The sequence below is a fragment of the Pungitius pungitius genome, chromosome 10, assembly GCF_949316345.1.
Source record: "Pungitius pungitius chromosome 10, fPunPun2.1, whole genome shotgun sequence".
In the NCBI taxonomy this organism is placed as follows: Eukaryota; Metazoa; Chordata; class Actinopteri; order Perciformes; family Gasterosteidae; genus Pungitius; species Pungitius pungitius.
The window spans coordinates 1,440,460-1,465,744 of record NC_084909.1 but is presented as its reverse complement, the minus strand read 5'-3'; the positions used below and the strand labels follow the sequence as shown (position 1 = coordinate 1,465,744).

The window sequence follows — 25,285 nt, the reverse complement described above, 5'->3', positions numbered from 1 at the left end:
CTTGAGGGATCAGAGAGAAGGTCGTTCACAGCGCTCTGATAAAAATATATCATTCTTTTGAGTGTTTTATTGCTCTTCACTATGAATCCATGACAGAAATTAGATAAAACACAACATAAAAAAAATAATAATCTGTGCGGGACATTTAGTTACTGTACTTGCACTAGTACTCAAACGTAATGATACGTGTACATTCATCTGATTGCTGTTACGTTTCTGGATCCTTTGCATTGCTGTACACACATTTGCTGTTAACGTTAACTTGTTATGAAGCATTTTAAAGTTGCATTGATTTAAGATTCTTCTGAAACACCTTGACTACTATTAGATGGATCTTCTGCTTTTTGTTCCTTCATTCATGGTCTCCAGAGGATGAATTCAAACCATTGGGGTGAAGCTCAAACTTTGCCTGAAGCACAACCATCACATCAAACTGAATAATTTGGCACAAAATGTCATTAAAGGATCTACTACTGAGAGCAACTATTTATTTATCTACGCCCTCCGTTCACCACAGAAGAAAGTGCATTGCCTCATAAATAAATAGAATGTTCTAAACTTTATTTGGTGTTCTTTGTGTGTGTGTGTGTGTGTGTGTGTGTGTGTGTGTGTGTGTGTGTGTGTGTTTGCAGTGGGAGTGTGGATGAAGCTGTTAATTGGAAAGGTAAGAGCTGTGTGCTAAAGGCAGACTCTTAAAAATGACTTTGTTAAGTCTCTGTCCTCCACTAAGGTGAGAGGAATATCGGTTTCACGTCTGTGTGTTCAGTGCAGACATAGTTTCAAGATGCCGTGAGCCTGGCTTATCACAACTAAATATGTATTAATGTATTAATAAGGAAAATATCCAGTAGAATGCGCTGACACTAAATTTCCACCTCTCTCTTTTAGATAGAGTGACATACAGTGCACCATGAATAACTTCGCACAAACGCACACACACACGATGGATTCCTGGCATATCACTCGGGGGGCGTGATGGCTAAAATATGACAACGGCAACATGATCTGTAACCACCGAACTTCTGCAGCCAGAATAGGGATTTAAATGAGGATCGTGTCGTTGCAGTTCGCTGCTGAGCCTCTGGTTCTGATTACAGAGTGGACAGGAGAGGGGTGACTGCAGATTGTCGGAAACGAGAGACGGTATAAAGGTTTCTAGCACGAAGGCCTTTTAGGCAGTGACCTGCGTCTTATCACTTTATGAGGCCGTCACAGAGAGCGCTTCATTATGTGAATTGATTGACAGTGTGTTTCAAAATATACTTTATATAAATATATAAGGACAGCAGTAAAACGTTATTTTTTAGAATTGATGATCGAAATGCTCGATAGTGACTGGGCTTTCATAGTAAATTATGGTAATTAAAGTGTCTCTTATGAATTCAAAGTTTATGTAACTCAATAACAAATTATAAACAGTCTAAAAAAATAGAAAAATCAATCCAAATACGAGGGACTAGTTCAGTGGTTCTCAAACTTTTTCTGACGGAGTTTGAGTCAAAGAGAAGTAAGTGGACATAAGTAAACATGGCCGTGATGTTTAACAGTGTGGTTCGATCCGTGTTCTCTCAGTGTCTCAGTGTCCTTGAGCAAGACACTGAATTCCCAGTCCTTCACAGCAGCACACTGCTCCTTAATGACTGGGTAAAATGCAGAGAATAATTTCCCCATGTGAAATTAATAAAGGGTTATAAATAAAATAATACAATAATAATAATATTTTAATTATTTTATTCAAAATCTACATTTCCCCCTAGCCCCTCGCGACCCACCTGTAATACCTCCGCGCCCCATAGTTTGAGAACCACTGGACTAGTTTATCAAACTACCGTGACTACAACTCCCATCATGCCATGCGTTTCCCCCTAGCACTTTGCTCTATTTGGCACAGTGTGCTTTTGACAGTAGTCAGACTGAAGGCTCTAACGTAATTTAAACCCGTTGCCATCTCACTATGTGACTCCTCAGAACAAGACAACTCTGTAGAGGGTAAGAATATCTGTCATTATATGCCCCGCAATTGGGAAAAAAAACGTTTTTTTCTATTGCCGAAACTCAACTTGCGTTAGCATGGAAGCTAAGTTGGTAGCCTGCATCCGTCTCCATGGCAACGCTCTCTTTCCGCCGGCCCTTGAGCATTTAGTCGTTGAATTGTCTAGAATTTACCGGATAACACAAACTGTGGGCGCACATTCATCACGTGGGTGGAAAGTGACTGGCTATAGAACTTTACGCTTCAACCCTACTGGATATTTACCATAACACTGAACTATTTACATCACTGCAATCATCTAACAGCTGTAACTTAGCTTTACTTTTACGCTAGCTGCCGTTTTTAGAGTTTATATTTCAGACACAAAAATAAATCTTCTTATCTTGTTAAATGATGATGTTCTACTGTTAAACTAATCAGTATCATAAAAAGTTATTAGCTTCCACTGATAATGTACTGACAACACATTTTAACACATTTAATAATTTCTAAAAAAAAGTATTCTAGCAACTAGGCACATAGCCTTTATAATGTTCAATGAAAGCAACTAAAGCATTTGACATGTAAGAAGAGGACGACGTGTTTCTTGTCGCAGGTCTTCCATCCGCCATGAACAACTATGAGGTCATCCGTCAGATTGGAGAGGGTGCGTTTGGTAAAGCCTTCCTCGTTAGGGGCAAAGTGGGAGGTGGAGACGGACCCCGTGTGGTCAAACAGATCAACCTCAGAAAGGTAAAAAAAAATGGGTTCTCACCAACAACCTGCAGCACACTGAGGTTTTCAATACCACAGCTGATGCCGGAACGCGGAAGGATTAAACTGTTTTTAGAATCTACGGTTGAAATGAGCAGTGATTGCCTCAAAGCAAGTAGATATTTGTTTTCTAGAAAGTTCCACAGAGGAATTTATGTCGCCATCGCAAAATATTAAAGAAATCCAAAGTCCTGACAAACACGAGGGTTTGATGTTCAAAACGAGTTGTTGAGCCTTGCGGTTTTCACGTTAGTGTTACTCCACACACGTTTTGAATTAAATTTGCGTCCTCTGCTCAGATGTCAGCGAGGGAAAAAGAATCGTCCAAGAAGGAAGTGACATTGCTGTCCAAGATGAAACACCCGAACATCGTGGCCTTCTTCGGTTCATTCCAAGGTGAGTGCAACTTCATAGAGAAAACGTAGCCGTGTCTTTGTGCTCACAATGTACACACTGTTTGCTGTGTGTGTGTGTGTTTAGAGAAGGGCAGCCTGTTTATAGTGATGGAGTACTGTGACGGAGGAGATCTGATGAAGAAGATCAACATGCAGAGGGGAGTCTTCTTCTCTGAGCAGCAGGTGACCTCTGGCCTCTGGAGGGCTGAGGGGACCCTCCACGTTTCTGTTCTGTTAAAACAATGCTAATTGGAGTTAACGCTGAGCCGCGTGCTCTCCAGGTCGTGGACTGGTTCGTTCAGATCTGCCTCGGCCTCAAACACATCCACGACAGGAAGATCCTCCACAGAGACATCAAAGCGCAGGTACCTGACTTCACGCCATCATTCGCGTTCAGAGGCAGCACGTTGCACGTTGAGCGGCGTGAGGGCCGAGGGAGCAGAAGGTTGACGGGTAGAAACTTCCTCACACAAACACACTTTCAAGTGAAGGTGTGGTTCTTTATGAAATAGACTGAGCTCAGTGGATCTGACTGAGACTTTAGTCTAATTAAAACAGTTTGTGCAGTTATGAACGTTAATCTAACTTGAAACTCTCATAAGAATAATGCTCACAGATAAAAGGAATGAGAAGACAAAAATGGTCCTGCATGAGACTCATTGTTTTCTCTTTGTCGTTTTTGTCTGCACTGTGCTGTATAAACATCGTTTAAAAATCATAAAAGATGCACACTGATCCAACGAATTCCTGTGTCATCATGCATCTCTAGTAAAACGTGTACATAATAAACAACATTATCCACAAAGGGCACACTTTTTAATCAACGAGTATTCTCATCGCACAGTTCGGAGGATTGTGAAGCTGAATTATCAGCTTTGTCTTGAACAAAGAACTCGCTGTATGCCAACTCCAAAAATAATACCACAGACTCACAAACATCACTATCTTTCATCAATCGTATCTGTTTCCTCACACACACACACACACACACACACCGTTCCTCTACTGGAACACAGACATGCTTTCATTCCTGCTCTCTCTCTGCTACAGAATATCTTCCTAACCAACCGGGGGATGAAAGCAAAGCTGGGGGACTTTGGAATTGCAAGAATGTTGAATAAGTAAGTCAGTGTCATCCTCACCAGGACGCACCGAGCGCGCGCACACACACACACACAGTGCAGCTGTTTAACCCTCAGCGCCCAGTAACACATGGAAGAGCTCCAAACAAGTCATTATCATTCCTCAAACTGTCAACCAGGACATCTAAAAATGTGTTGTGGAAAAAAAGACCAGCTTGCAGGATGGAAGCTCTTTGTATGTCAATACCATTTCAGACAACATTAAGCAGTGTCCCATTAGGTCCCTTTGCTATGTTTCACATTGTTCTGAGTTGTTGTCAGTTCCTCCAAAAAATAACTGTTCAAATAGGAATATTACACACAAAGAGGAAAGAAAAGTCCAGCTACTTTCTCTCCCATTAATCCACTCACGCCCCTCAGATTTATCTGTTGAACATTTGGAGGTTTCCGCCCCGTAGGTTGAGAACCACTGGCCTGAACTATGGGACCGTATAAAGCAGTTGAAAGTAGCTCGACCTCGACCAGCCATAACAGTTAAATGTTGCTCTGGCATCGATGCACCAGCATCTCTTGATGTCACATTGAATCAGGAGCGCCGATAACGCTGCGAGCAGCAAACACTGGGAGCGCCACTTGTCTTCCTTCCAGGACGAGGACGTGACCCTCTCGCTCTCTGCTCCTCTACAGTAAGCAAACCTCACCGAGCCGACCCAAGCTGACCACGACTTCTAGCCAATCAGGGAGAAAAAGTGGCACAGTGGGAGATTGCTTAGTCACAACCAGCCACTCCGGCATTGAACCATCGGTCTTATTCTTTGCAGGACACCTAAATGGCCATTTTGTCATTTCTACATGCGTGCGATTTCACATTTGTGTCTGTGACGTGTGGCTGTGCAGCACCATGGAGCTGGCCCGGACCTGTGTCGGGACGCCGTACTACCTCTCACCGGAGATCTGCGAGAGTCGACCCTACAACAACAAGACGTACGTTCGGAACCGAGCCGGGTTTTATTTGACATGTCTTTCATTCTAACACCCTAAACGCCTACATAGCAGACTATGGTTAGTATGCAATTCACACTGCGTATTTCTAATGCAGTACAAACACGCACACATGCTCACTAAGAGGAAAGAAGTGATCATTATCGTTTCCCCCCCCCCCCCCCCCCTCTCTCTTCTGCGTATTCAGATCGGTTCACTGTTCTTCTCTGAAATCTGTTTTTGAAACAGAGGTCAAAGTGACTTCCTCTTTCCCACACACTTATGGGTTTGGTGTGGATCGCTGCACTGCATGATCCACGGCTGAGCCTCTGAGCCCAACCTTCACCCGAACTTAAGTCTAAGGACAAAGGACAAAGAGATCCTAGTTCCTCACAATGCACAACGCACATGCATTATTTTTTCTTGGCCCCCCCCAAAAAAAGAAAACTTTTATGTGACTGCAGAAATGAAAAGTCTGCTTCGCTCTGATTAGAGACTTCTCTGTTCCGGGTTTTCCCATCACGGTTTTGTTTCTGGCGTTTGTGACTTCAGCCGCGGCATTAGTGTTACACAAGAAGCACTAATGGCGCTTCGTGTTTACTTCATAAATACCACCCCTGATCCTCTCAGGCTTCAAAACATGAGGAACACATCTGGGGGGGGGGGATACAACAAAGCAAGGAGTTCCGAAATTATTACAGATGAATACATCAGATTGCGTTTATTATCCTTCCTAATGCTACGTGTGTGTGTGTGTGTGTGTGTGTGTGTCTTCTCTGCAGGGATGTCTGGTCTCTGGGTTGCGTCCTGTATGAACTCTGCACCTTGAGGCATCCAGTGAGTTGCACCACAACCAGCACACCCACACAAACAGCTGCGCTCTTACACAGAAACAAAAGTAATGCTGCAATAAAGGATTGTATTCATTATATTTTAATCAGCACATTATTGTATTGATTATTGCTTTGATTCTTAAGTCTCTAAAAGGTCAAGAAAGTAGTGGTTAAGATGCTGATCATAAACAACAACATAACCGGTTCAAATCTAGTCAGGCACCTTTGCTGCACCTCTCTACTCTTCATTGTTGTATATATATTTATATATAGGTATATAAAACTGCTCAAATAAAGCAGATTCCGATTCTAAATATTTGAGGGACTGACCATCAGTATTCAATGATTCAACTGTGTGTTTGTATTCTGAAGTTCGACGGCAGCAGTCTGCGGCAGCTGGTCGGAAGAATTTGCAGAGGGAGCTATAATCCGGCACCAAGCCACTACTCCCACGACCTTCGCCTGCTGGTCACCCAGCTCTTCAAGGTCACGACACTCCCGCACATGTGACTCACCTTGCAGTGTGTGGATATGAAGTACGCCAATCCTTAGGTTAGCATAGACGACATATCAGTAGATGGAGCTAAACCCCTAGACGTCAATGACACAACTTGTAACTTAATTAAATGGTGGAGTCAGTGGTTTCACACACTGCTGACTCTGGCTTTCTCCCTAATGACTTCAACAGAAAGTCAAACTAGAGTCCTGGAATACAGCTCACAGTGTGGGAGTATGATGTGTTGGAGAGTTTTAACCCTATGTTTATTTATTTTCATGAAGTCAATACAATAGAGATTACCAAAGTTAGTTTACTGAAAGGGTCGTCTGAGATAACCCATTTTAATCTGCAAAACAAGTTTCTTTAAAGAAGAAAGTGTGTGTATCAGAATCAGGAAACTGTATGAGGAGTAGTTCAGGAAATCCCCCTGAGTTGCACAAAAGGAAGCTTCAATTGTCTGCAGACACTGTAAACATACTATGCTACATACTATAGTAAACTTATAATATAAAGAAAGAGAATGTCTCTTAACATAGAATGTGTCAACAATTTGAGTTTGTTACATGTTTAGTTGTTGTCATTACATTAGATGTCATTTAGCTGACGCTTTTATCCAAAGCGACTTACAATAAGTCCTCATAGTCATTATTAAGTGGTTGGTTTTTCCTAGTTGTGTGTTTTATTGGGAAAATGTGAGTGATACTGTTGGAAAAGTATCTTTTGTTATTAGAGGAAAATAATACCAATGAATTAATTGGACAGTTTGAAAAGTGCTGCTCTTCAGTGTCTTCACTTTCATTTTATTCATACATATAAACACGTCAGGTCAACCCGCGGGACCGTCCCTCGGTCAGCTCCCTCCTCAAGCGTCCCTTCCTGGAGAAGCACATCAGCAAACACCTGGATCCACAGGTAACGAAATCGATACGTGTATCTATGCAGCCATTATTTCTTGCTAAGTAGGAGGTGAAAAACAACACAGAGGTGTGTGTGTGTGCGTGTGTGTGCGTGCAGGTGCTGCAGGAGGAGTTCAGCCACACGGTGCTGCATCAGAACAGCAGAGCAGGAGCGTCTCAGCCTGTTAAAACACGAGCAGGAGCCGCAGGTAAGATAACGGACAACGACACCCACATCAGCAGTGACAGGAGCTGAGCAGCTGGGGCTGAGGCGGCGTCGCTTTCTCATAAGATCTGCATTCCGGCGCCACCGAGTGGTCCGACAGCGACACCACTTCAGTGTGATGAGGTGTTGTTTCTGTTGGCTCGGCTCGAGCCGCCTCCCTTCAACACGTCCGATGAATTAAAAGAAAAACACAATTCTCTCCTCCCGATTGGAGCCGTTGAGGGAGTGCCTGTTTCTGCTTTTTTCTCACGGCTTATCCTTCGCCTCATACGATTTCATCACACGTTTTGCATGTGTTTTATGGCAACTTAAAAGTCTCATTCAAAATGTGTAGATTGAAGAGAAGAAACAGGAGCAGGAAGAGCAGTACTAACCCGGCAAAATACATCCATGTAGAAAAAAAACATGTAACTTCAGTTTGCACTTAAGCAGAGTACTAGACTAAATATTTGTCACCGAGAGGAGACTATTCAAAGTCACACCATTATCTATAACACTTTGTCTACATGCTTTGTAAACTTTTTTACTGTCATAAAAAAGAGAAGAAACAGAAGTCTGGAGCAGCAGAGCGGCCAAGAGGGAAGAAGCAGCTCACTAAGCCCGACTGGAACGTCCCTCTCAGAGTCCACGCTCCTGCCCACTACAAAGTGAGCCCTACTAACAACGCCAAAGTATTTCCACATCTCAGATGCCTAATACCTCATTTAACAATGATTGCAGCCTTTTCATCAAAGAGCCGCAGACGAGGAAGATGAAGGGCGGCCCAGCCGAAGGTGAATGAGGCCGCCTGGATCTGAAAATGAAGCTCTTTCTTTCTCCCGTGAAAGGAAATCCTGCTCAGCTGTCTGTAGTGTTGTGACTCCTGAATGAGCTCTGACCTAAAACTATCACGGATGCAGGTTTAATGGGCAGCAGCCGGTCGGCCATTACCAGCACCACTACGCCCAGCTGGACGCCTTTCAGAGGAGGAACAAGGAAGACGCCCTTCTTCCTCCTCCTCCTCCTCCTCCTCCTCCTCCTCCACTACCTCAGGAGCGAGAGAAGGAGCGATGTGAAGAACACACTGTGGAACCACACCAGCTGTGAGTGTTCATGCACTCAGGGCTGCAGCTCGCTGCTATATTCACCATCGGTTGGTTTGTGGACTATTTTCTCACAGGATTTTTCCTGTGAACGTCCCAGAACCCAAGCGGATGTGTTCCAACTGCTTGGTTTGTTTCGGCTACTTCATAAAAAATGACCTCAAATACCAAAAAGGACAACTGTCCATCAATCTACTGTCAATCAATTTACAACAGAATATCACACAAATCGATACGGAGCCAGGCTACGGTACCTTTGTTTCCAGCCTTTACGCTACGCTAAGCTAAGCATGTAGCTGCTTAAGTACATTCATTCGCAACATGCTGTAACCCTAATTCAACCGTTTGCTTAAGCTCGTTTGTTTGAAGCAGATTTTGTGTTTGGGACATATTTAATTGGGGGTGATGTGTGTGTTTTTCACGAGGACTCCTTTCATTCTGTGTCTGTTTCCGACCCCTCGGCCGTCTGCCAGTGTGGCTGCAGCTCGTGACGAATACCTGCAGAGGAGACACGAGGCCAACCAGTACAAGCTGAGGGCAGAGAAACAGCTGGTAGGACGGAGCTCCTTCTGTCACGCCTTAGTAGTGGAAAGAGACCAAACCCCCCCCTGCTCTAACAGACTTTTACTCTCTGAGTGTCAGGGTCTGCGTCCGTGCACAGCTGAGAGCAAAAACAGGAAGCCCGGCGGTCAGGAGCAGGAAGTGCAACCTGAACATCTACCTGCACCTCAGGAGAAGAGGCAGGAGGGACAGCAGGTGGGAAGAAAAAAAGAAGGAAAATGGGCTGGAATAAAAGGGTCTTTTTACAGAAATCTTGGGAAAAAATAGAAATATAGAAATATACAACTTCTTCTGCGTAGTTTTGAACCACACCCCGGCTTCCCAGAGACTGAAGGCAGCTACATTCATGCAAGAATTGTAAAATGTTAATCTATGAACAGACCTGAGTGTGTAGTTTACGTCCCTTTGTGTGTGTGTGTGTGTGTGTTTTTGAAGGAGTACCTGCGACAGCTGCATCTCATCAGACAGGAGTATCACCAGGAGATGAGACAGATGAGGCTGAGACCTGAAGTGGAGGTACACAGAACGCTGAAGTTTGTAATTCAGTCAATAACGTGACCACGTCAGGAACTGTGTCTTTGTGAATGTACATTTGATCCGACATTACTTATAAACTAATGTATTTTCATCACGTGCCAGCCTCAGCAACAAAACAAACATGTGACCTTTGTGGTGGAGAAACAGAAGCAGAGAGCTCCCCCTGCACAGGTAAATTTCCCATGAGCCTTTGCGCTTTTTATGCTCCAGTTAGTGAACAAACTCAATAAATAAAAAATAACAGCGAAGAAACACTCCAGATTTGGATTTCTTTAACTGTGACATCATCGTCCTGCTACTCTTCAGTGGTTAAAATATCACAGTTCATTCCAGAATAAACAACAACGTTTACGTTCGTCCCACAGCCTGGTGTCCTCCTGCAGGACGTGGAAGCAGCTCTCAGAGAGATCAGAGAGGACAACAGAGATCAGAAGAGGAAGCACGGAGACAAGGTGACTAAATATTCAACTCAGACACTCAGGTCCTAACGCGAAAGCTTCAAATCACGGGGCTCAAATCCAAAATCATTAAGTATTGAACATCTAAATATCCTCCTAGATGTGAGGTGCAGCTGTGGATATTCCTGCTCTCAGAGGATGATCCCTTTAGATTTAACAGCACCATGGTGACGAACATCTGCTCTCTTTCAACTGGTGTCAGTTGGAATAAGTGTGCGGCTGGTTTCCTTTTGCAATTCTATCACCGTTCCTCATGCAATGTGTGTATTCTGTAATTAAAATGCACAAAAGGACAAAAAGACCATGAATCTGTTATTTTATTGATAAACTATTTTTTGGCCTCATCATGTGTTCTTGATTTTGAAAACAGAACAAAGCGGCCAAAAAAGACGAGTTTCATTGTGGTTTTACTGCAGAAAGGAATCATGTTTGAGATCCGGTTGGATGAGGACGCTGAGAAGGAGAAAGAGGAGGGAAAGGCTGCTGGAAGTCCAATAAAGGCAGAGGTAAGTGGCATCTCTCTCTTTCCCTCTTCATCACTCTGACTCATTCTCATTCTGTCCCGAATTCCCCATCAGGAAGTGGACCCTCTGAACCAGACTCTGAGCTTCCAGGAGGGGGAGGAGCTGAAGCTCAGAGATTGGTCAGAGGAGAGGAGGGGGTGGAGTCAGAGGACTCCACAGACTTTGATGGAGGCGCTTGCCCACATGGAGGTGACCCCTGCCCACAGAAGCGCTGCCGAGGCTGAACAAGGTGCCGTACACCTGTCCCAAAACGTCCCGCGTTGTACCTTTTAGTTTAATCGTAATTATTAGTTTGTGGTAAAAGCAGGACATCTGCTCAGCTCTTCTCTCTATAGTTCTCCGTGACATGGTGCATGTCTGACATGACTTGGTTTTAATGCAGTTTTTAATGGTTTGACATCCTTGTGCTCAGATGAGGAGGCGGCCGGTCGCAGACTGTGGGCCGCCGACCCCCCAGACACCCTGCTGAACGCTCTCGCTCACGCCAAACTCACATCATCAACTCTGGACTCAGTGGACGCAGGTCAGACACCTGACCGCTCAGCACAGAGATACCAGTGAACGATCCTTAGAACGATCTTATCTTACAACCCGGTTCTTCATCAAAACCACATGAATAAAAAATAATTGATTTACGGAACTGTGTTCACTCTCACTCAGAGCCAGAGGAGGACAGAGCAGAAGAGGAGAGGAAGGAGGAGGAGGAGGAGGAGGAGGAGGACTCCGATTTGGAGATGGATGAAGATCGTCTGGAGCCGAGGTCAGACGACGACGACACGTAAGTAACATCGCTTTCTGTTCTGTAACTCTTGCACACGCTCAGGAACCAAAGAGCAGATCGACCTTTTTACTTCTGCTCCTCAGCAACTTTGAGGAGTCGGAGGACGAGCTGAGGGAAGCGGTGTCAGACTCCATGAAGAACCTGTTTGTGATGGAGGAGGGAAGCTGGGTCGAGGACGGGATGAACGAGGCTGGACTTGAAGAAGTGAGCGCCGCGGAACCTCAACGGAACCGGCAGCGCGTCACGGCTGCTCGTGCGGACGCCGTCTCGCCCGAGGCCGGAGAACGTGGGGGTGAGTCCGAGCGCTCAGGCGATGACGCGGCTCTGAACGAGCAGCAGCCGGCGAGCGCTGGTAAACAAGGCAGCAGTTACTGAAACATGAAGTGTCTTATATTTGTTACCATCCAACTGGGTCCGAAGGGGTTTGAAGCTCTTCTCACGATCCACGCTTGAAGGACGGTGAAAGGTCAAGGCATCCAAATTTAGTGCAATTTCTTACCAAATGTCCAGGAAAGTGAATCAGCATTTCCATCCACTGCTGTTGAGTGAAATACTTAATTGGTAAAAGAAGATAAGCAGCTGGTTGAAATCCTTATTCATTTAAGCAATTTAACGCTGAAGAACAAGAGGTGAGATCAGATAATTTATTAAAAGTTGTTTTTATGTGATATTATTTACTTTCAACAAATCCCACAAAAATGTGTAAGTCCACCAATTGGTTCCTACTGAAGATAAAAGTACAAATACACCAACAATTTTCTATTATTAAAAAAAAGAGAAAGGCAGTCATTTTCAAACTGTAGTTTATTTCAAATTGAGATATTGTTTGTGATTTATTGTTTTTCTTGTTCTTTTCCTAGATTTATCGTTATTCTAAAATGTAATGTGTGATTTGTACCTTTAACTGTCTCCTGCCACAAGTCGGCAGCACAAACAAGCAGTTTCTACAAAGAGTTTGGTGCTTGCTTTTATTGCAGTATTGATTAAGTGGAATTTAATCTTCTGTACATGGAAATACTTAAATATTTAATAATGCCTCTTAATAAAATTGTAATATTTCACACCGTATATATTTTTTGAACTCATTACAAGCAGGAATGTAGGAAGTGAAACAAAATGTCAAGGAGAGAGAGAGAGAGAGAGAGATTTGGTCCTCATCATGAACCCAAACCCTTTTAAGTGCTTTGTCGATGTGCACAGAAACAGAAAAGTCTTTGTTTTTGTTAACTTTGTCACAAAAAAACCCTCATCGCAAACCCCTTAAGTCCCTAACTGGAAAATAGATGAAAGCGGATTAAAGTGACACCAGTATTAACTTGATATAACTCATTTCCACGCTAGAAAACACAAATGGCCTTCAGTAAAAAGCAGTTTGGAATGTAACTACTTCATCTTAAATAAGCTGAGAAGATTCATGTAGCTTTATCTGCAGATCTGTTTGGCTCGGCTCAGCACACAGACTGGAATATGGGGGGGGGGGAACTGCTAGCTTAGCATAATCATAATCCAACACTTACTGGCCAGCTAACAAGATAAAACGTGAGAAAAGGGCAACATTTAATTTAACGCATGCTGACAGCTTCCCTCTGTGGTCAGCAGGTCTGACGGGTTCTGGACAAAATACCGCGCTGAACTCTCAGTTTGCAAGTAAATGTCACTGCAAACATTACCGCGCTCTGCTGACACAGCAAAGCTTCATCTTTGTTGCTTCTCCATGTTTTAGTGAGCACTCGTTGAGAGTTGGACACGTGCAAAGTCACTAAAATGTTTTTTTGGGGGGGGGGGTTTGTTTCTCTGGGCATTCCACCATGACAAATGAGACACTACTTTCACACGTTAGAATCAGCGCTCCAGTCCGAGCATCACCGTCTCCATGGCAGCGGGGAAACAAGCGTCAAACTCTTGGTCGGAGAATCGCTCCACGGAGCGCCGGGCGTTTCGTCGGACCTCCAGCCTGGCCGACGGAGACAGCGCCAAGATGGTTTCCATGGCGGCGGCGTAGCCGTCCTCGCTGTCGGCCAGGAAGCCCGTCGGCCCTCCTTCGAACGGAACCACGATGTCCATCTTCGGACCGCCAGACTTATGGGCGAGCACGACGGTGCCGGCCGCCATGCATTCCACCACACCTGGGGGAGGGGGAGAGGGCGAATAAAATACACAAGACATTTTTCTAGAACAAGTCGAAAAGAGACCATCCATGTGACATACAGATACAGATACAGTTTATCAATAACTGTTTTTGTGAAATTGTGTCGCAGGGTTGTAAGTGCTCACCTATCCCAAAGTGTTCGTTCCACATGGTGTGCAGACCGATGGTGGCCTCCACCAGCTCCCTCTTCAGCTCCTCGAAGGGCACGTTGAGCTTGAAGTTGACGCGGTCGGCCACATCCAGCTCCTGGCACAGGCCCCGCAGCATCAGCACCCGCTCCTCGTCCTCCTGGTTCCTGCATCCACCGATCAGCACCAGCCGCAGAGACTCCCGCCCCCCGGTCTCCTCCTTCTTCCTGTCCAGCAGCTTGCGGAAGGCCCGGATCTGCAGCCGGTGGTCCTTCTCTGGTCGGAACTGACCCACCGACACGATGGAGTGGCACTTCCTGTCCCCGGCTCCTTCCGCTTCGCCAGCCAGCTCCCGTCCGAGCTCCTCCCAGCCCTCCTCCACTTCCTCCCCGTCCTCCTCCACCTCTAGCGGGACGTCCAGGAAGGCCCTGACATCGCAGGGAGGGTAGACGACGCTGGTGCGGCTGGGGGAGCGCCACAGAGACAGTATGTGTCCCAGCGTCCAGGTGGAGTTCACCATGACGACGTCGCTGCAGGAGCCGGCCAGGCCGTACAGCAGGCCGAAGCAGCAGTAGTAGACCACCTTGGCTGCGCTCAGCACGGGGTTTCTGGAGATGAAGTCAGCGTTGTTGAACCTGGGGTTCCTCTCTCTGATCAGGGACAGCATGTCGGTGCTGACGGTGGGATAGTGAACGTAGCTCGCCACCTTGCAGCCCCCCAGGTAACGGAAGATGGGCAGGGTGAAGGCGTAGCCCATCGAGTCCACGTACAGGTCGGGGACGAAGGCCGCCAGCGCCTCGCAGCCTGCAACACTCACACAGCGTTAACGTGCTTGAACTTCATCGCTACCGAGTCGCCACAAGCGGCGGCGCGTTGTGGGGCGCCCTTACCGAGGAGCATGGAGCCGCCGCTCTGACCCAGCAGGGTGAAGTGCGGGTAACAGCCGGCCTCCACCAGCGAGCGGTGGCGCAGGAAGATAAAGGTGATGGGTCGGGGCAGCGTGATGCTGAAACGCTGTCGGGCTCCCTGCAGGATCTGCTCGCCGGTCACTCCCTGGTCTCCGGTGTAGACCGCAAAGGAGACGTTAGGGTATCTGAGGAGACGAGGCACGGCATCGAATCAGTTTCAGGGATTGATTTTGGGTAGAGCTTTAAAATATTTAATTTGTGGTGTAAAAATCATATTTTCTGCTCTTGAGCTTCCACTCATCTGGCTTTAGTTTCTCCACCTGCTTCACTGGGTTGATCCCATTCACACACACGATCATTATTGTTGTTGTTTTTTTTTTAAAAACACTAGATATGTGTGTTCATGCACGAAGGGAGATTAATGAACAGGCGCAGATCCCGTGTACCTGTTCATGAGGGCCCTCAGGGCGCCCCACAGGACCCGCTCCCCGCCTCCTCCCGCGTTGCAGTACGGGTGGAAGAACGCCACCACGGGTCCGCCGCCCCGAGCCCGGCGGGCCTTGCGGCGGCCCTGCAGCCACGTTCGGACCCCCAGCAGGACCAGCAGCAGGACGAGGGTCATGACCAGGCTGAGGTAGACGCATGGCACGACCAGCGACCACAACAACCTGAGGAGGAAGAGGACGCGGAGGAGGAAGATGGCTGTTAACGGGCTGTGAGTAGACGAGACACCACCGTAAACAACCGAACTTGACCGAAAGACGTAAGCTAACTCTGTGCTTTGCGATTAGCCGTCTTAGCGTTAGCTAACCACAGTTACGGTTTTTTTCAGTGGGATTCTTTTAAAAACATCAAAAAGGATGGAGAGATTGTGTGAGAGGAAGCTCACCTCATTAAATCGCAGATACACGGAGAGAAGTGATGATGATGATGGTGCTCGTGTCCAGCCATTTTGACAACACAACGCTTGACGTTACAAACCCGGAAGCATCCGTCAGTTTACCGAGCTGCCTCTCTGCGATTGGCTCCGCGTTTGTTTACCTGCGCGTCATTGACACGTGACATTTTTCTATTTTATTTCATTCGTGTTACGTATGTGATAAGTAAACAATGGTGTTTACAGCTGAATAAAAATGTGTCACCCAATGTGGGTTTCAAGCTGATATATTTATTTCTGTAGATATTAGTCAACGTTAGTCAACGTTGTTAAGGTAACTTACAGACTACTGCCTAGCTAATGCAAATGGATATTTGATTAATTATTGTAAAATTATTAGAATTAATTGAGGGGACGATGATTATAAAATAACAATGTCTCAATGCGGAGACCTTTACCTTCCGGTTCAACAGACTCCTTAGCAACCGTCATAGCAACCGTCAACTGTAAAACTCTCTCTCTCTCTCTCTCTCTCTCTCTCTCTCTCTCTCTGTCTTAATTCACATGGAAGCTTATTGGATGAAAAAGAAAAAGCGATGTCTTGTAACATTAGAATTAAATAACCAAAATATTGCCCAAGGTTGTGTGACACCACCCGTCTGTGTCTCTCTCTCGTCCAGCCTCACCCTCCTGCCTCTCTTGTACTTTCCCTTAACTGACTTGCTTTCTTGTCATTTCACCAGCATTTCCTCATCACAACCTGTCTGACACCCCTATTTACCTCCTTGTCTCTGATGACCTTTCATACCTTGGTGTTCGGTATTTCAGACCACGTGCCTGTGTCCAACTTGTCCTTGTCATCTCTGTTTCTACCTGTCCTTTCTGTCTACCTTTCCACTGGCATTTAAAACTACCCGTGTGTCCGTCTGGCTGCTTGGGTTAAAGGTCACAGGACGGATTGGCTCCCTCACCGGCAGTGAGTTTTGTATTTAAATTGTACATAAATCATTTGCACATTGAGATGTTCTGAATTATGGATCGAATCTCTATCCCCACCTCATGTGACGTGTGAGTATTTTAGAACCTGCGACATCTTAACCTACCCCCACACGACTCCTCTGAAACGGTAAAGCACGTCTCCATCACCCCCGCGGTGGTCACCTTTCGACAGCAGACAGCGTGCATTGCCATATAAAGACATAACCTCTTTCATTCCTGTTTCTGGTGACTTGCGTGTCACTTCCTTCCTCGCAGATTTGAATAGATGCGTCGTGGAACTGCCTCTCGGTGGCGACTCAGTGCGACGCCTGTCAAGCAGCGAGCCGCTCAGCAGCCAGACGAACCCCCCCGAGGAGGCAGAGAGAGAGAGAGACTGAAAGAGACCGACAATCCTCCCCGCCCTGAGAAAACCAGCCTCTTCGCCTCACCTCTCAGGTAACGGCTAAACGCGGGGAAGGGGGGGGGGGGCAGAGGGACCGTGGGACCCACGGCGGTTTCCCGAAGGCATCGCTTTGACCTGACTGAGAAGTTGCTTTTGTTTCGTGTGTTTTTACGAAAAGAACAAGACTGGGGAGACCGAGAGCGTTTGTAATCTTACACAGTCTGTATTTTATCTACTTTTTTTGATAATCCCTAAACACTAAAAATGCATCTTTGTGCGCGTTTGAAATCATGTCACGCTTGCACAACGGAAAAGATAAAAGCAGTTGGAGGCAGTGAGGCCTCTCAGAGGGAGGAGGGGAGGGGGGGGGGGGGGGGGGGAAGAAGAAGAAGTTAAACCACTGCAGCGGCCTGAACGGGAAATTTGCGGTTAGCTTCACTTCAACTGCTACAAAATCCTTCCAGAGACTCCAGCACGAGCTCAGGGCGGCGTTGCTCGGGTCTTCCGTACTTTACAGACGCCGTGAATGAAGTTTGTCAAAGGTCAAGCAGGTGTGAGGCTCGCTGAGGAGGTTCAGCACCACGTGTGCGAAGCCTGCAGCAGAAAGAAGCCGCGCTGCTCGGTCATCCAGGGGGCTTCTGGCAGGGTGGGCTTGGGTTTTCATAGTTATGGTCACAAAATGTATTCAGTAGACTGTGATTAAAAAACCCACAAAACAACAGTAACGAATAGCGACAAATCCTCACATTTTATAAGCTGGAAACAACGACCGTTTATAATTTCCTCTTAATTAACGATACATTTATCAAAAGGGTTAAGTCATAATGGGATTTAATGGATTAGTGGTTTCAGGACTAAACGTCTCAGGGACATGAACGCTGTCAATCATCATAGAAATCTCCATCAAATGAATGTGACCTCTAAAGAAACTGTAATTACGAATAAGTGTAATAAGTACAAGAATGTTGGAACATAAGTACGTAACCACCCTAATTATTCATGGTTCATGGACCAAAAGGAGAGAAAACTACTGTGGTACCAAGCAAAAGTAGTCAATGAAAACAATAGAACGACAGTTAAGATAATAGAATCAAACAAATGGCTGCAAAGAAGGGGAAGCTTGTTGCCATGGACGCAAATGTAAAGTAGACGAGTTGCTCCAGTTTTGCACCTTTTTTAAATGTCAATCTGAGTCATCCGACTCAAATTAGCAAAAAGCAAAGCCGAAGTGGACGTTTAAAACGGTTCACAGGTCGATTTTAGCCGCCGAGTTTCATTTCTGCTTCTCCACGACGGACAGAGGTCCAAACGAGGGCTGCTGTCGCTACGTTTAGACGCCAGAGAGGCAACGTTTGTTCCTCAAACATGTTTTTGAAAAGAGCCTTGATGTCGTCTCTTACTTTGAAAGCCTAAACGGAGCATTTAAACGTCCTGATGAAAGTAAGAGCAGAGCAGAAGTGACCTTCAGGAGGTCCACGAACATTTAACAGCAACCAACTTTGACTTTGAACGGATTAAAGCATTTCATGTAAGAGGTTTTATGATATATTTCATCAGGAAATGTCAGTTTTATCCGAAACCAAACAGGAAACAATCGACTTCTGATCATCTGCACTTTGATGCAGTCATTCACACGTTTGCTGCAAAGAGGTGTGATTTCAGTTTATCACACCTGTCGAAGGTTTATTTATTTCAGTTAAACTTGTTTTTGGATTCCCAGTTGTGATGATTTCTTTGGCGTCTGATTTGGTAATGAACTCTGGATTTTGGAAAATACTATAATGATACTAATAATAATGACAAGATATGACATTTGATGAACACATTTATATAAATTATTAAAAAAGAATAGTGAAAATAATGTCAAATTGCAGTGAATTTAGTTTAATGTAACCTTCAATCATCCAACCAACTTTTATGCAAACCTAAAACCAACCAACAGTAAAAATGATCCAGCAGAGCGTTTTAATGAATCAGCACAACCCATAAAATATTAAAAATAAATGGGGATCAAGGTGCGTACGACTCAAATGTAGATTTTCACTGTGTCCTAAACAGCATCCATTGATCTGTTTTCCTCTCTGCTTTATATGCAGAATAATTTAGAATGGAGAATACATTTTCTATATATATATATACATGCTTCTATATTGTAAAAGAGTTTAAAAGCAGTACACGCTGTTTGCTGTTCATACTTTGGCAGAAGAGGAAGTGACACATGTCATGTACGCTGCTCTCTTCTCATTGGCTCACACATCCAAAGCTTTCAGGTCGTGGTTCACTTCACAGCGAAGTGAAGGAGAAAAAGATCGTTTTTCGTGCTGTTTGAGTCCGATGAATCTTACTCCTGAGACGTACACTGCAGCACACGTCACTTCTTAAGTTGTCGGCCTCACGTCATGGGATTCTTTTCTTCTTCGAGCCATCACTCTTCTCAAAGGTTGAAGTCATTCTTCCTTGTGGTTTAAAGCGTGGTTTAAGGGCTTCCTCCATCACATTTATCCTAAAAAGGATGTAAAGACACACACACACACACACACACACGCTGAGTGAATCACCACAGGCAGAAATAAAATGCTCAGCGTGTCATGTGATATCCTACTTCTCCGAATTGCTTCACTCTTCCTTGTGCGCAGCGTTTTCCTTTCTTGAGACACAAGAAGTTGACGTGAAAACTTACAGAAGTGTTTTAAAAAACCCAAATTGACTGACGTGGAAACCTCATGATACTGAATAAAGACAGACAGTTGTCCCATTTAGTTTTCTCTTCATTATCTTTAAAGTAATAGTTCCTGTGGGGCTCATAAGATTGTGACAACACGCGACCGGTTAGCTTAGCTTAGCATAAAGACTGTAAACAGAGGGAAACTGCTAGCCTCGATCTGTCCAAAGGTCTGATTAGATGTTATATATATATATATCTTTTGAGTGAGCTGCATTGTGGGTAAGGAAAAGGAAGACCACCTCTACTGCTTCAGCAGTTACTTTGTCAGAAAAGGATTCGCTTGGTATCAGAACTTTTTTTATGGAAGGCAGTAGGCCGCAAATACCGGGCCTTTTCCAGCCGAGTGTTTCTGGCTATTTTCACCCCACGATCCAGCGAAAAGATGAGTGTCAATGTGCAATGTTATGGGAAAGTCCAAATTCATTGCATACCCTAAGTACTAAAAGTAAAACAAAGAAAACGAATGCGTTTTGAAAAAGCAGCGGTTCTGCTGGGATCAATAATTGAGTTGTGCGCGGTGAGCGGCTCCCGGAGTCGGGTCACCTGGGACAGAGCAGATCTCATTACAAACAGCAGCGACAAACAAAGAAACACTTCTCCATCGGGGGGGGCAGGAAGCGCAGCCCCGAGCAGGAAGTGGCACGCGTGCAGAAGTGAGAACCAGAAGCGGCTTTTTTTTTTTTTTTTTCATCACAACAAAGTTCCTCCTTTTTGGGACTTTTCACGCGAGCACGTTGGCGTGCTTTGTTCTGTGTTTGGGCTTCAGGTTCCCGACATGACGACGCCGGCGCCGATCTCTGCCGAGGAGCAGGAGGATCTCAGAGAAGCCTTCGCCAAGATCGGTAAGCGGGCCGACGGGGGGGGGGGCGCCTCGGGCCTCTTCTCACTCAGAAACAGGCCAAAACAGGCTGCATTGTGGGAATTGTTGGTTTGTTCCACATCGTTACCCTGTTAAAGCTTTGTGTACATGTTTTATTTGCACTAATAATTTATATTCTTAAATGAAGTAATGCTCTTTAATGTATGTGTAATGTAGAAAGCTCACTTTTATGTCCACTTTTCCTCTGTACATCTAAAAAAAATAGAATTTACAAAACAAAAAAAAGACAACCACTAACAAAAAACTAAAATAATGTTCAATGCGCATTTTGCAAAGTTCAACATGTGTCGTCACTGTCCGTTTCCGCCCTTTCGACCTCTGACCTTTCTCATCCTTACCCCCCCCCCCCACCCCCCTTAGATGTGGACAACAACGGGTTCATCAGCAAGGCCGAGCTCACCGAGCTCTTCAGGGCCGCCAACCTGGCGCTGCCGGGCTACAGGATCAGAGAGATCGTCCAAGAGCTGACCCAGACCAGCGACCAGCTCACCTTCGACGATTTCACCCAGGTGGGTCCCGGGCGGCGGCGGCGGGGGGGGGGGTCAAAGGTCACAAGGGACGAATACAGAGTGTGAACATGGAACCATCGTTGCTCTCTGTTTTCCCCCGACCGACAGATCGTCAAAGGGCTGAAGAGCACCGAGGTGGCCAAGACCTTCAGGAAGGCCATCAACAAAAAGGAGGGAATCCGCAACGTGGCGGGAACCTCCGAGCAGTCGGGCACCCAGCACTCGTACTCAGGTCTCTGAGCGCCGACGCGCGCGGCCTCAAGTCAGAGAGGAAAACCCGTTTCAGTCAGGAAAGAGTTCTGCCGGCTGTGTGTGACTCGCTGCTGGATTTCACTTTGTTTCCGCAGAGGAGGAGAAGGTGGCCTTCGTAAACTGGATCAATAAAGCTCTGGAGAAGGATGCCGACTGCAGTCACGTTCTGCCGATGGACGCCGACAGCGACGCCCTGTTCACCGCCATGGGAGACGGGATCGTTCTCTGGTACGTTTCACTGTGGGGGGAAATCTCCCTGTAGGACTTAGTCCTGCGTGGTCTTTAAGATGCAAATCCACTTAGCTTAGCTTAGCATAAAGACTGGAAACGGTAGGAGACAGCTAGCCTGGCTGCCTGCAAGGGTTAAACAATCGACCTCCACCTTTCAACAGGTGTGCACAGAGCCGTGCTAGAGAGTAAAGATATCAACTGGGCTGTGTTTGATGGATGTGTTCTCACTCGATAGCAAGATGATCAACCTGTCTGTCCCTGACACCATCGACGAGAGAACCATCAACAAGAAGAAGCTCACGCCTTTCACCATCCAGGTGAGAGACCCGACACGTCGGAGGTCACGGCGCGCCCTGAACGCGCCGCGCGTTTAACGTCCCGCCTCGCCTCCTTCCGTCCAACAGGAGAACCTCAACCTGGCTCTGAACTCGTCGTCGGCCATCGGCTGCCACGTGGTCAACATCGGGGCCGAGGACCTGAAGGAGGGCCGGCAGCACCTGGTCCTGGGTCTGCTGTGGCAGGTCATCAAGATCGGCCTGTTCGCCGACATCGAGCTCAGCAGGAACGAAGGTGCGTGACGGTACTGTTAGCTTAGCTTAGCATAAAGGCTGAACAACAACTCGCCTGGCTCTGTCCACGAAGGCGACACAATGCGGTTTAGCTCACTGGTGAACCATGTGGTGTCCAGCCCTGATCGCTCTGCTGCGGGACGGAGAAAGCCTGGAGGATCTGATGAAACTTTCCCCCGAGGAGCTGCTGCTGCGCTGGGCCAACTTTCACCTGCAGGAGGCCGGCTGCGGCAAAATCAACAACTTCAGCTCCGACATCAAGGTCGCCCTCGCGCACGGAGACGTGTTTTTTTCTCTACAGTCAACAACAGAATCAATCTGCTTAAAATATGAATGAGATCTCAAACATGAGATGACAACCAGTCAGTCAGATTCACTTCAATAAAACCCTCCCAAACTGCTGCGTGTGCCTCAGGACTCCAAGGCCTACTACAACCTCCTGAACCAGGTGGCACCCAAAGGAGACGAGGAGGGAATCCCCCCCATCGCCATCGACATGTCGGGACTCAGGGTGAGACACACTCTTTGTGCTCAGCAAAAATCACTATTATTAAAATGTTATAACCATGAAAAAAAGGCCTAAATATAAATATAATCATGCATTTGCAATGTACAAACCCAAATTGTTTCATGCTTTTCAACCGGGTTTATGTGGAATTAATTTAGTGACAACAACAACAAAAATGAAAGTTCTAATAATAAAAAGCCCAGGAGTGGTTGAAAGCGATCAGAGGCGTTTAGTGGTCTGAGGTGAACGCCGTCGTCCGTCCCCGCAGGAGAAAGAGGACCTGAAGCGGGCCGAGTGCATGCTGGATGAGGCTGACTGGCTCGGGTGCCGCCAGTTCGTCATGCCGACGGACGTCGTCCGGGGCAACCCCAAATTGAACTTGGCCTTCGTTGCCAATCTGTTCAATAAGTACCCGGCTCTGAAGAAACCAGAGAACCAGGACATCGACTGGAGCTCCATCGAAGGTGAGCGAACCTCTCTGATCTGAATGATCCATTATTGCTCACGTCGTTCCAAAATATGCACAACCTCCATTTTTATACTCCTCTTTTTATTGATTTTACTCAACCTCCATTTTTGAGGTTGTTTTTAACTCGAAACACAACATTTGAACCCTTTTTTGCGGTCTCCAGTTGAGGCTTCATTCATAACTCTGACGTTCTTTCAGGTGAAACCAGGGAGGAGCGGACCTTCAGGAACTGGATGAACTCCCTGGGGGTCAACCCTCGAGTCAACCACCTCTACGTGTGAGTAACACTAACGCTCTTCGGCTGCGGCCGACGCCACGCACGCGACGGCGAGCGGTCACGTGACCTGCGCGCTTCGTTCACAGGGACATCGACGACGCCCTGGTGATCTTCCAGTTGTACGAGAAGATCAAGGTCCCGGTGGACTGGGACAAAGTCAACAAGCCCCCCTACTCCAAACTGGGCAGCAACATGAAGAAGGTACGACAGCTGAGTTCAAGTGTGTGTGATGGTCGAATCGAACCGGTCAATCACCAAAGGATGGTTATTGTAAAAAAACACGCTTTCGCAGAAGATGACTCAATATGTGAGCTGTACTTTAGTTTTTTTTAAGATGTTTCTGGAGTCGTCTCACCTGCTGCAATTGATAGTCATTTTGTTCACAGCTCCTCTGTGTCCTTTTTGCATTGCATTGTGGGAGAATAATGCTCTACATCAAAGAGTGACTTTCTCGCAACATGAAACTTGGCTTCAAATTAAAGGTTTCGGGACGCACTGAAAAGGCAGAAAGAAACCGTAGCATGTGTGTGTGTGTGTGTAACACACACACACACACACACACGCTCTCCCCTCTGTCCGTTGCAGCTGGAGAACTGTAACTACGCGGTGGAGCTGGGAAAGAAGGAGGCCAAATTCTCCCTGGTGGGAATCGCAGGTCAGGACCTGAACGCTGGGAATCGAACCCTCACCCTCGCTTTGCTCTGGCAGCTCATGAGGAGGTACACGACACTTTTGTTTGTTAAACCGGAATACTACAAAAAAAATGATGTTCTCCAAAAAGACGCAAAGCATGTAAAAGATGTAATAGAAAAAAAAAAAAAAACATATTAGGTTCAAAAATGTCATCAGGAAAAAACATTGGATTCAAAATATCTTTGTATTTAAAAGCATTACATGCAGATCCTTCAGATATAAAAGAATACCTTCGCAGGTTTGAAAAAAAATGGCATCCACCCTGGGCAGGTGAAGCTTTTATTTTGAAAGGAGGTGTTGAGGGGTCTCCCCTGGGGCTGAACTGACCTCCGAGTGTCCCCTCAGGTACACCCTGAACATCCTGGAGGACCTGGGCGACGGCCAGAAGGTGACGGACGACACCATCGTGACCTGGGTCAACGACATGCTCACACAGGCCGGGAAACCCAAAATCTCCAGCTTCAAGGTAGTGAAACGCAGGAAGACAGCAGACAAAACATCCACCTTTATTCAATAATTCACTTACTATTTAATCGATTTTTTTCATTTTACATTCCCTTTTTATGACATGATTTACTAATCTACAATATGCTTATGTCCTACCATATTGTGCCTTTTATTGTGTGTGTGTGTGTGTGTGTGTGCAGGACGGGTCCATCAGCACCAGCATGCCGGTTCTGGACTTGATCGATGCCATCCAGCCCGGATCCATCAGATACGACCTGCTGAAGACAGAAGACCTCACTGAAGAGGAGAAACTCAACAATGCAAAGTATTCACTCGCTTCTTTATCCTTTGAAGTGTGGGCAAAAAGCCCCGAGAGACGCTTCAGAGACAGAAACCGTCCTTCTCGTGTCCACAGGTACGCCATCTCCATGGCCCGGAAAATCGGCGCCCGGGTGTACGCGCTGCCCGAGGACCTGGTGGAGGTCAAACCGAAGATGGTGATGACGGTGTTCGCCTGCCTCATGGCCCGCGCCATGAAGAGAGCCTAAAGACAGCATCCACCCTGAAGGGACCGGAAAGCTCGTCTCGGTACATTAAATCCAGGCTTTTAAACTCAAACACAACGTTTTCAACAAATGTAACAAACAAATAATAAACAGATTTTTTTTTTATTGTCAACAA

The 25,285-nt window shown here is 46.2% G+C and overlaps 3 protein-coding genes across 3 annotated transcripts; 2 read left to right on the top strand and 1 right to left on the bottom strand.

Annotated features, from left to right (window-relative positions):
- The first annotated feature begins 1,864 nt into the window (after positions 1–1,864).
- On the top strand, positions 1,865–12,434 carry LOC119229044 (serine/threonine-protein kinase Nek5-like). The gene is made up of 24 exons (XM_037489131.2): positions 1,865–1,989; positions 2,589–2,725; positions 3,046–3,142; positions 3,227–3,324; positions 3,423–3,506; positions 4,192–4,262; positions 5,121–5,207; positions 5,987–6,041; positions 6,410–6,523; positions 7,362–7,448; positions 7,551–7,641; positions 8,199–8,305; positions 8,379–8,431; positions 8,558–8,740; positions 9,214–9,292; positions 9,383–9,496; positions 9,737–9,817; positions 9,941–10,009; positions 10,204–10,290; positions 10,713–10,802; positions 10,875–11,049; positions 11,233–11,343; positions 11,481–11,598; positions 11,685–12,434. The coding sequence occupies exons 2-24, from the start codon at positions 2,603–2,605 to the stop codon at positions 11,974–11,976; spliced, it is 2,466 nt and encodes an 821-aa protein (XP_037345028.2). The 5' UTR covers positions 1,865–1,989; positions 2,589–2,602; the 3' UTR covers positions 11,977–12,434.
- Positions 12,375–15,764, bottom strand: LOC119229047 (GDP-Man:Man(3)GlcNAc(2)-PP-Dol alpha-1,2-mannosyltransferase-like). The gene is made up of 5 exons (XM_037489140.2): positions 15,676–15,764; positions 15,233–15,454; positions 14,769–14,971; positions 13,876–14,682; positions 12,375–13,727 (listed from the first exon to the last, which is right to left on the bottom strand). The coding sequence occupies exons 1-5, from the start codon at positions 15,735–15,737 to the stop codon at positions 13,444–13,446; spliced, it is 1,578 nt and encodes a 525-aa protein (XP_037345037.2). The 5' UTR covers positions 15,738–15,764; the 3' UTR covers positions 12,375–13,443.
- On the top strand, positions 15,371–25,285 carry lcp1 (lymphocyte cytosolic protein 1 (L-plastin)). Its single transcript, XM_037489132.2, has 17 exons — positions 15,371–15,501; positions 16,918–17,097; positions 20,536–20,611; positions 21,010–21,158; positions 21,267–21,390; positions 21,506–21,638; positions 21,877–21,958; positions 22,046–22,211; positions 22,330–22,472; positions 22,626–22,721; positions 22,987–23,182; positions 23,386–23,464; positions 23,551–23,665; positions 24,050–24,183; positions 24,503–24,623; positions 24,805–24,929; positions 25,020–25,285. Exons 3-17 carry the CDS (start codon positions 20,545–20,547, stop codon positions 25,150–25,152), a joined length of 1,863 nt encoding a protein of 620 aa, XP_037345029.2. The 5' UTR covers positions 15,371–15,501; positions 16,918–17,097; positions 20,536–20,544; the 3' UTR covers positions 25,153–25,285.

Bases quoted from the DNA above. Each gene is read 5' to 3' on its own strand.
- LOC119229044 (XM_037489131.2), top strand. From the start codon at position 2,603: ATGAACAACTATGAGGTCATCCGTCAGATTGGAGAGGGTGCGTTTGGT. The intron at 6,524-7,361 runs GTCACGACACTC...TAAACACGTCAG, and splicing joins TGGTCACCCAGCTCTTCAAG to GTCAACCCGCGGGACCGTCC. The intron at 11,344-11,480 runs GTCAGACACCTG...ACTCTCACTCAG, and splicing joins TCTGGACTCAGTGGACGCAG to AGCCAGAGGAGGACAGAGCA.
- lcp1 (XM_037489132.2), top strand. From the start codon at position 20,545: ATGACGACGCCGGCGCCGATCTCTGCCGAGGAGCAGGAGGATCTCAGA. The intron at 20,612-21,009 runs GTAAGCGGGCCG...CACCCCCCTTAG, and splicing joins AGAAGCCTTCGCCAAGATCG to ATGTGGACAACAACGGGTTC. The intron at 24,184-24,502 runs GTACACGACACT...GTGTCCCCTCAG, and splicing joins CTCTGGCAGCTCATGAGGAG to GTACACCCTGAACATCCTGG.
- LOC119229047 (XM_037489140.2), bottom strand. From the start codon at position 15,737: ATGGCTGGACACGAGCACCATCATCATCATCACTTCTCTCCGTGTATC. The intron at 15,455-15,675 runs GTGAGCTTCCTC...CTTCCTCCTCAG, and splicing joins TGTATCTGCGATTTAATGAG to GTTGTTGTGGTCGCTGGTCG. The intron at 13,728-13,875 runs GTGAGCACTTAC...CCCCTCCCCCAG, and splicing joins GAACGAACACTTTGGGATAG to GTGTGGTGGAATGCATGGCG.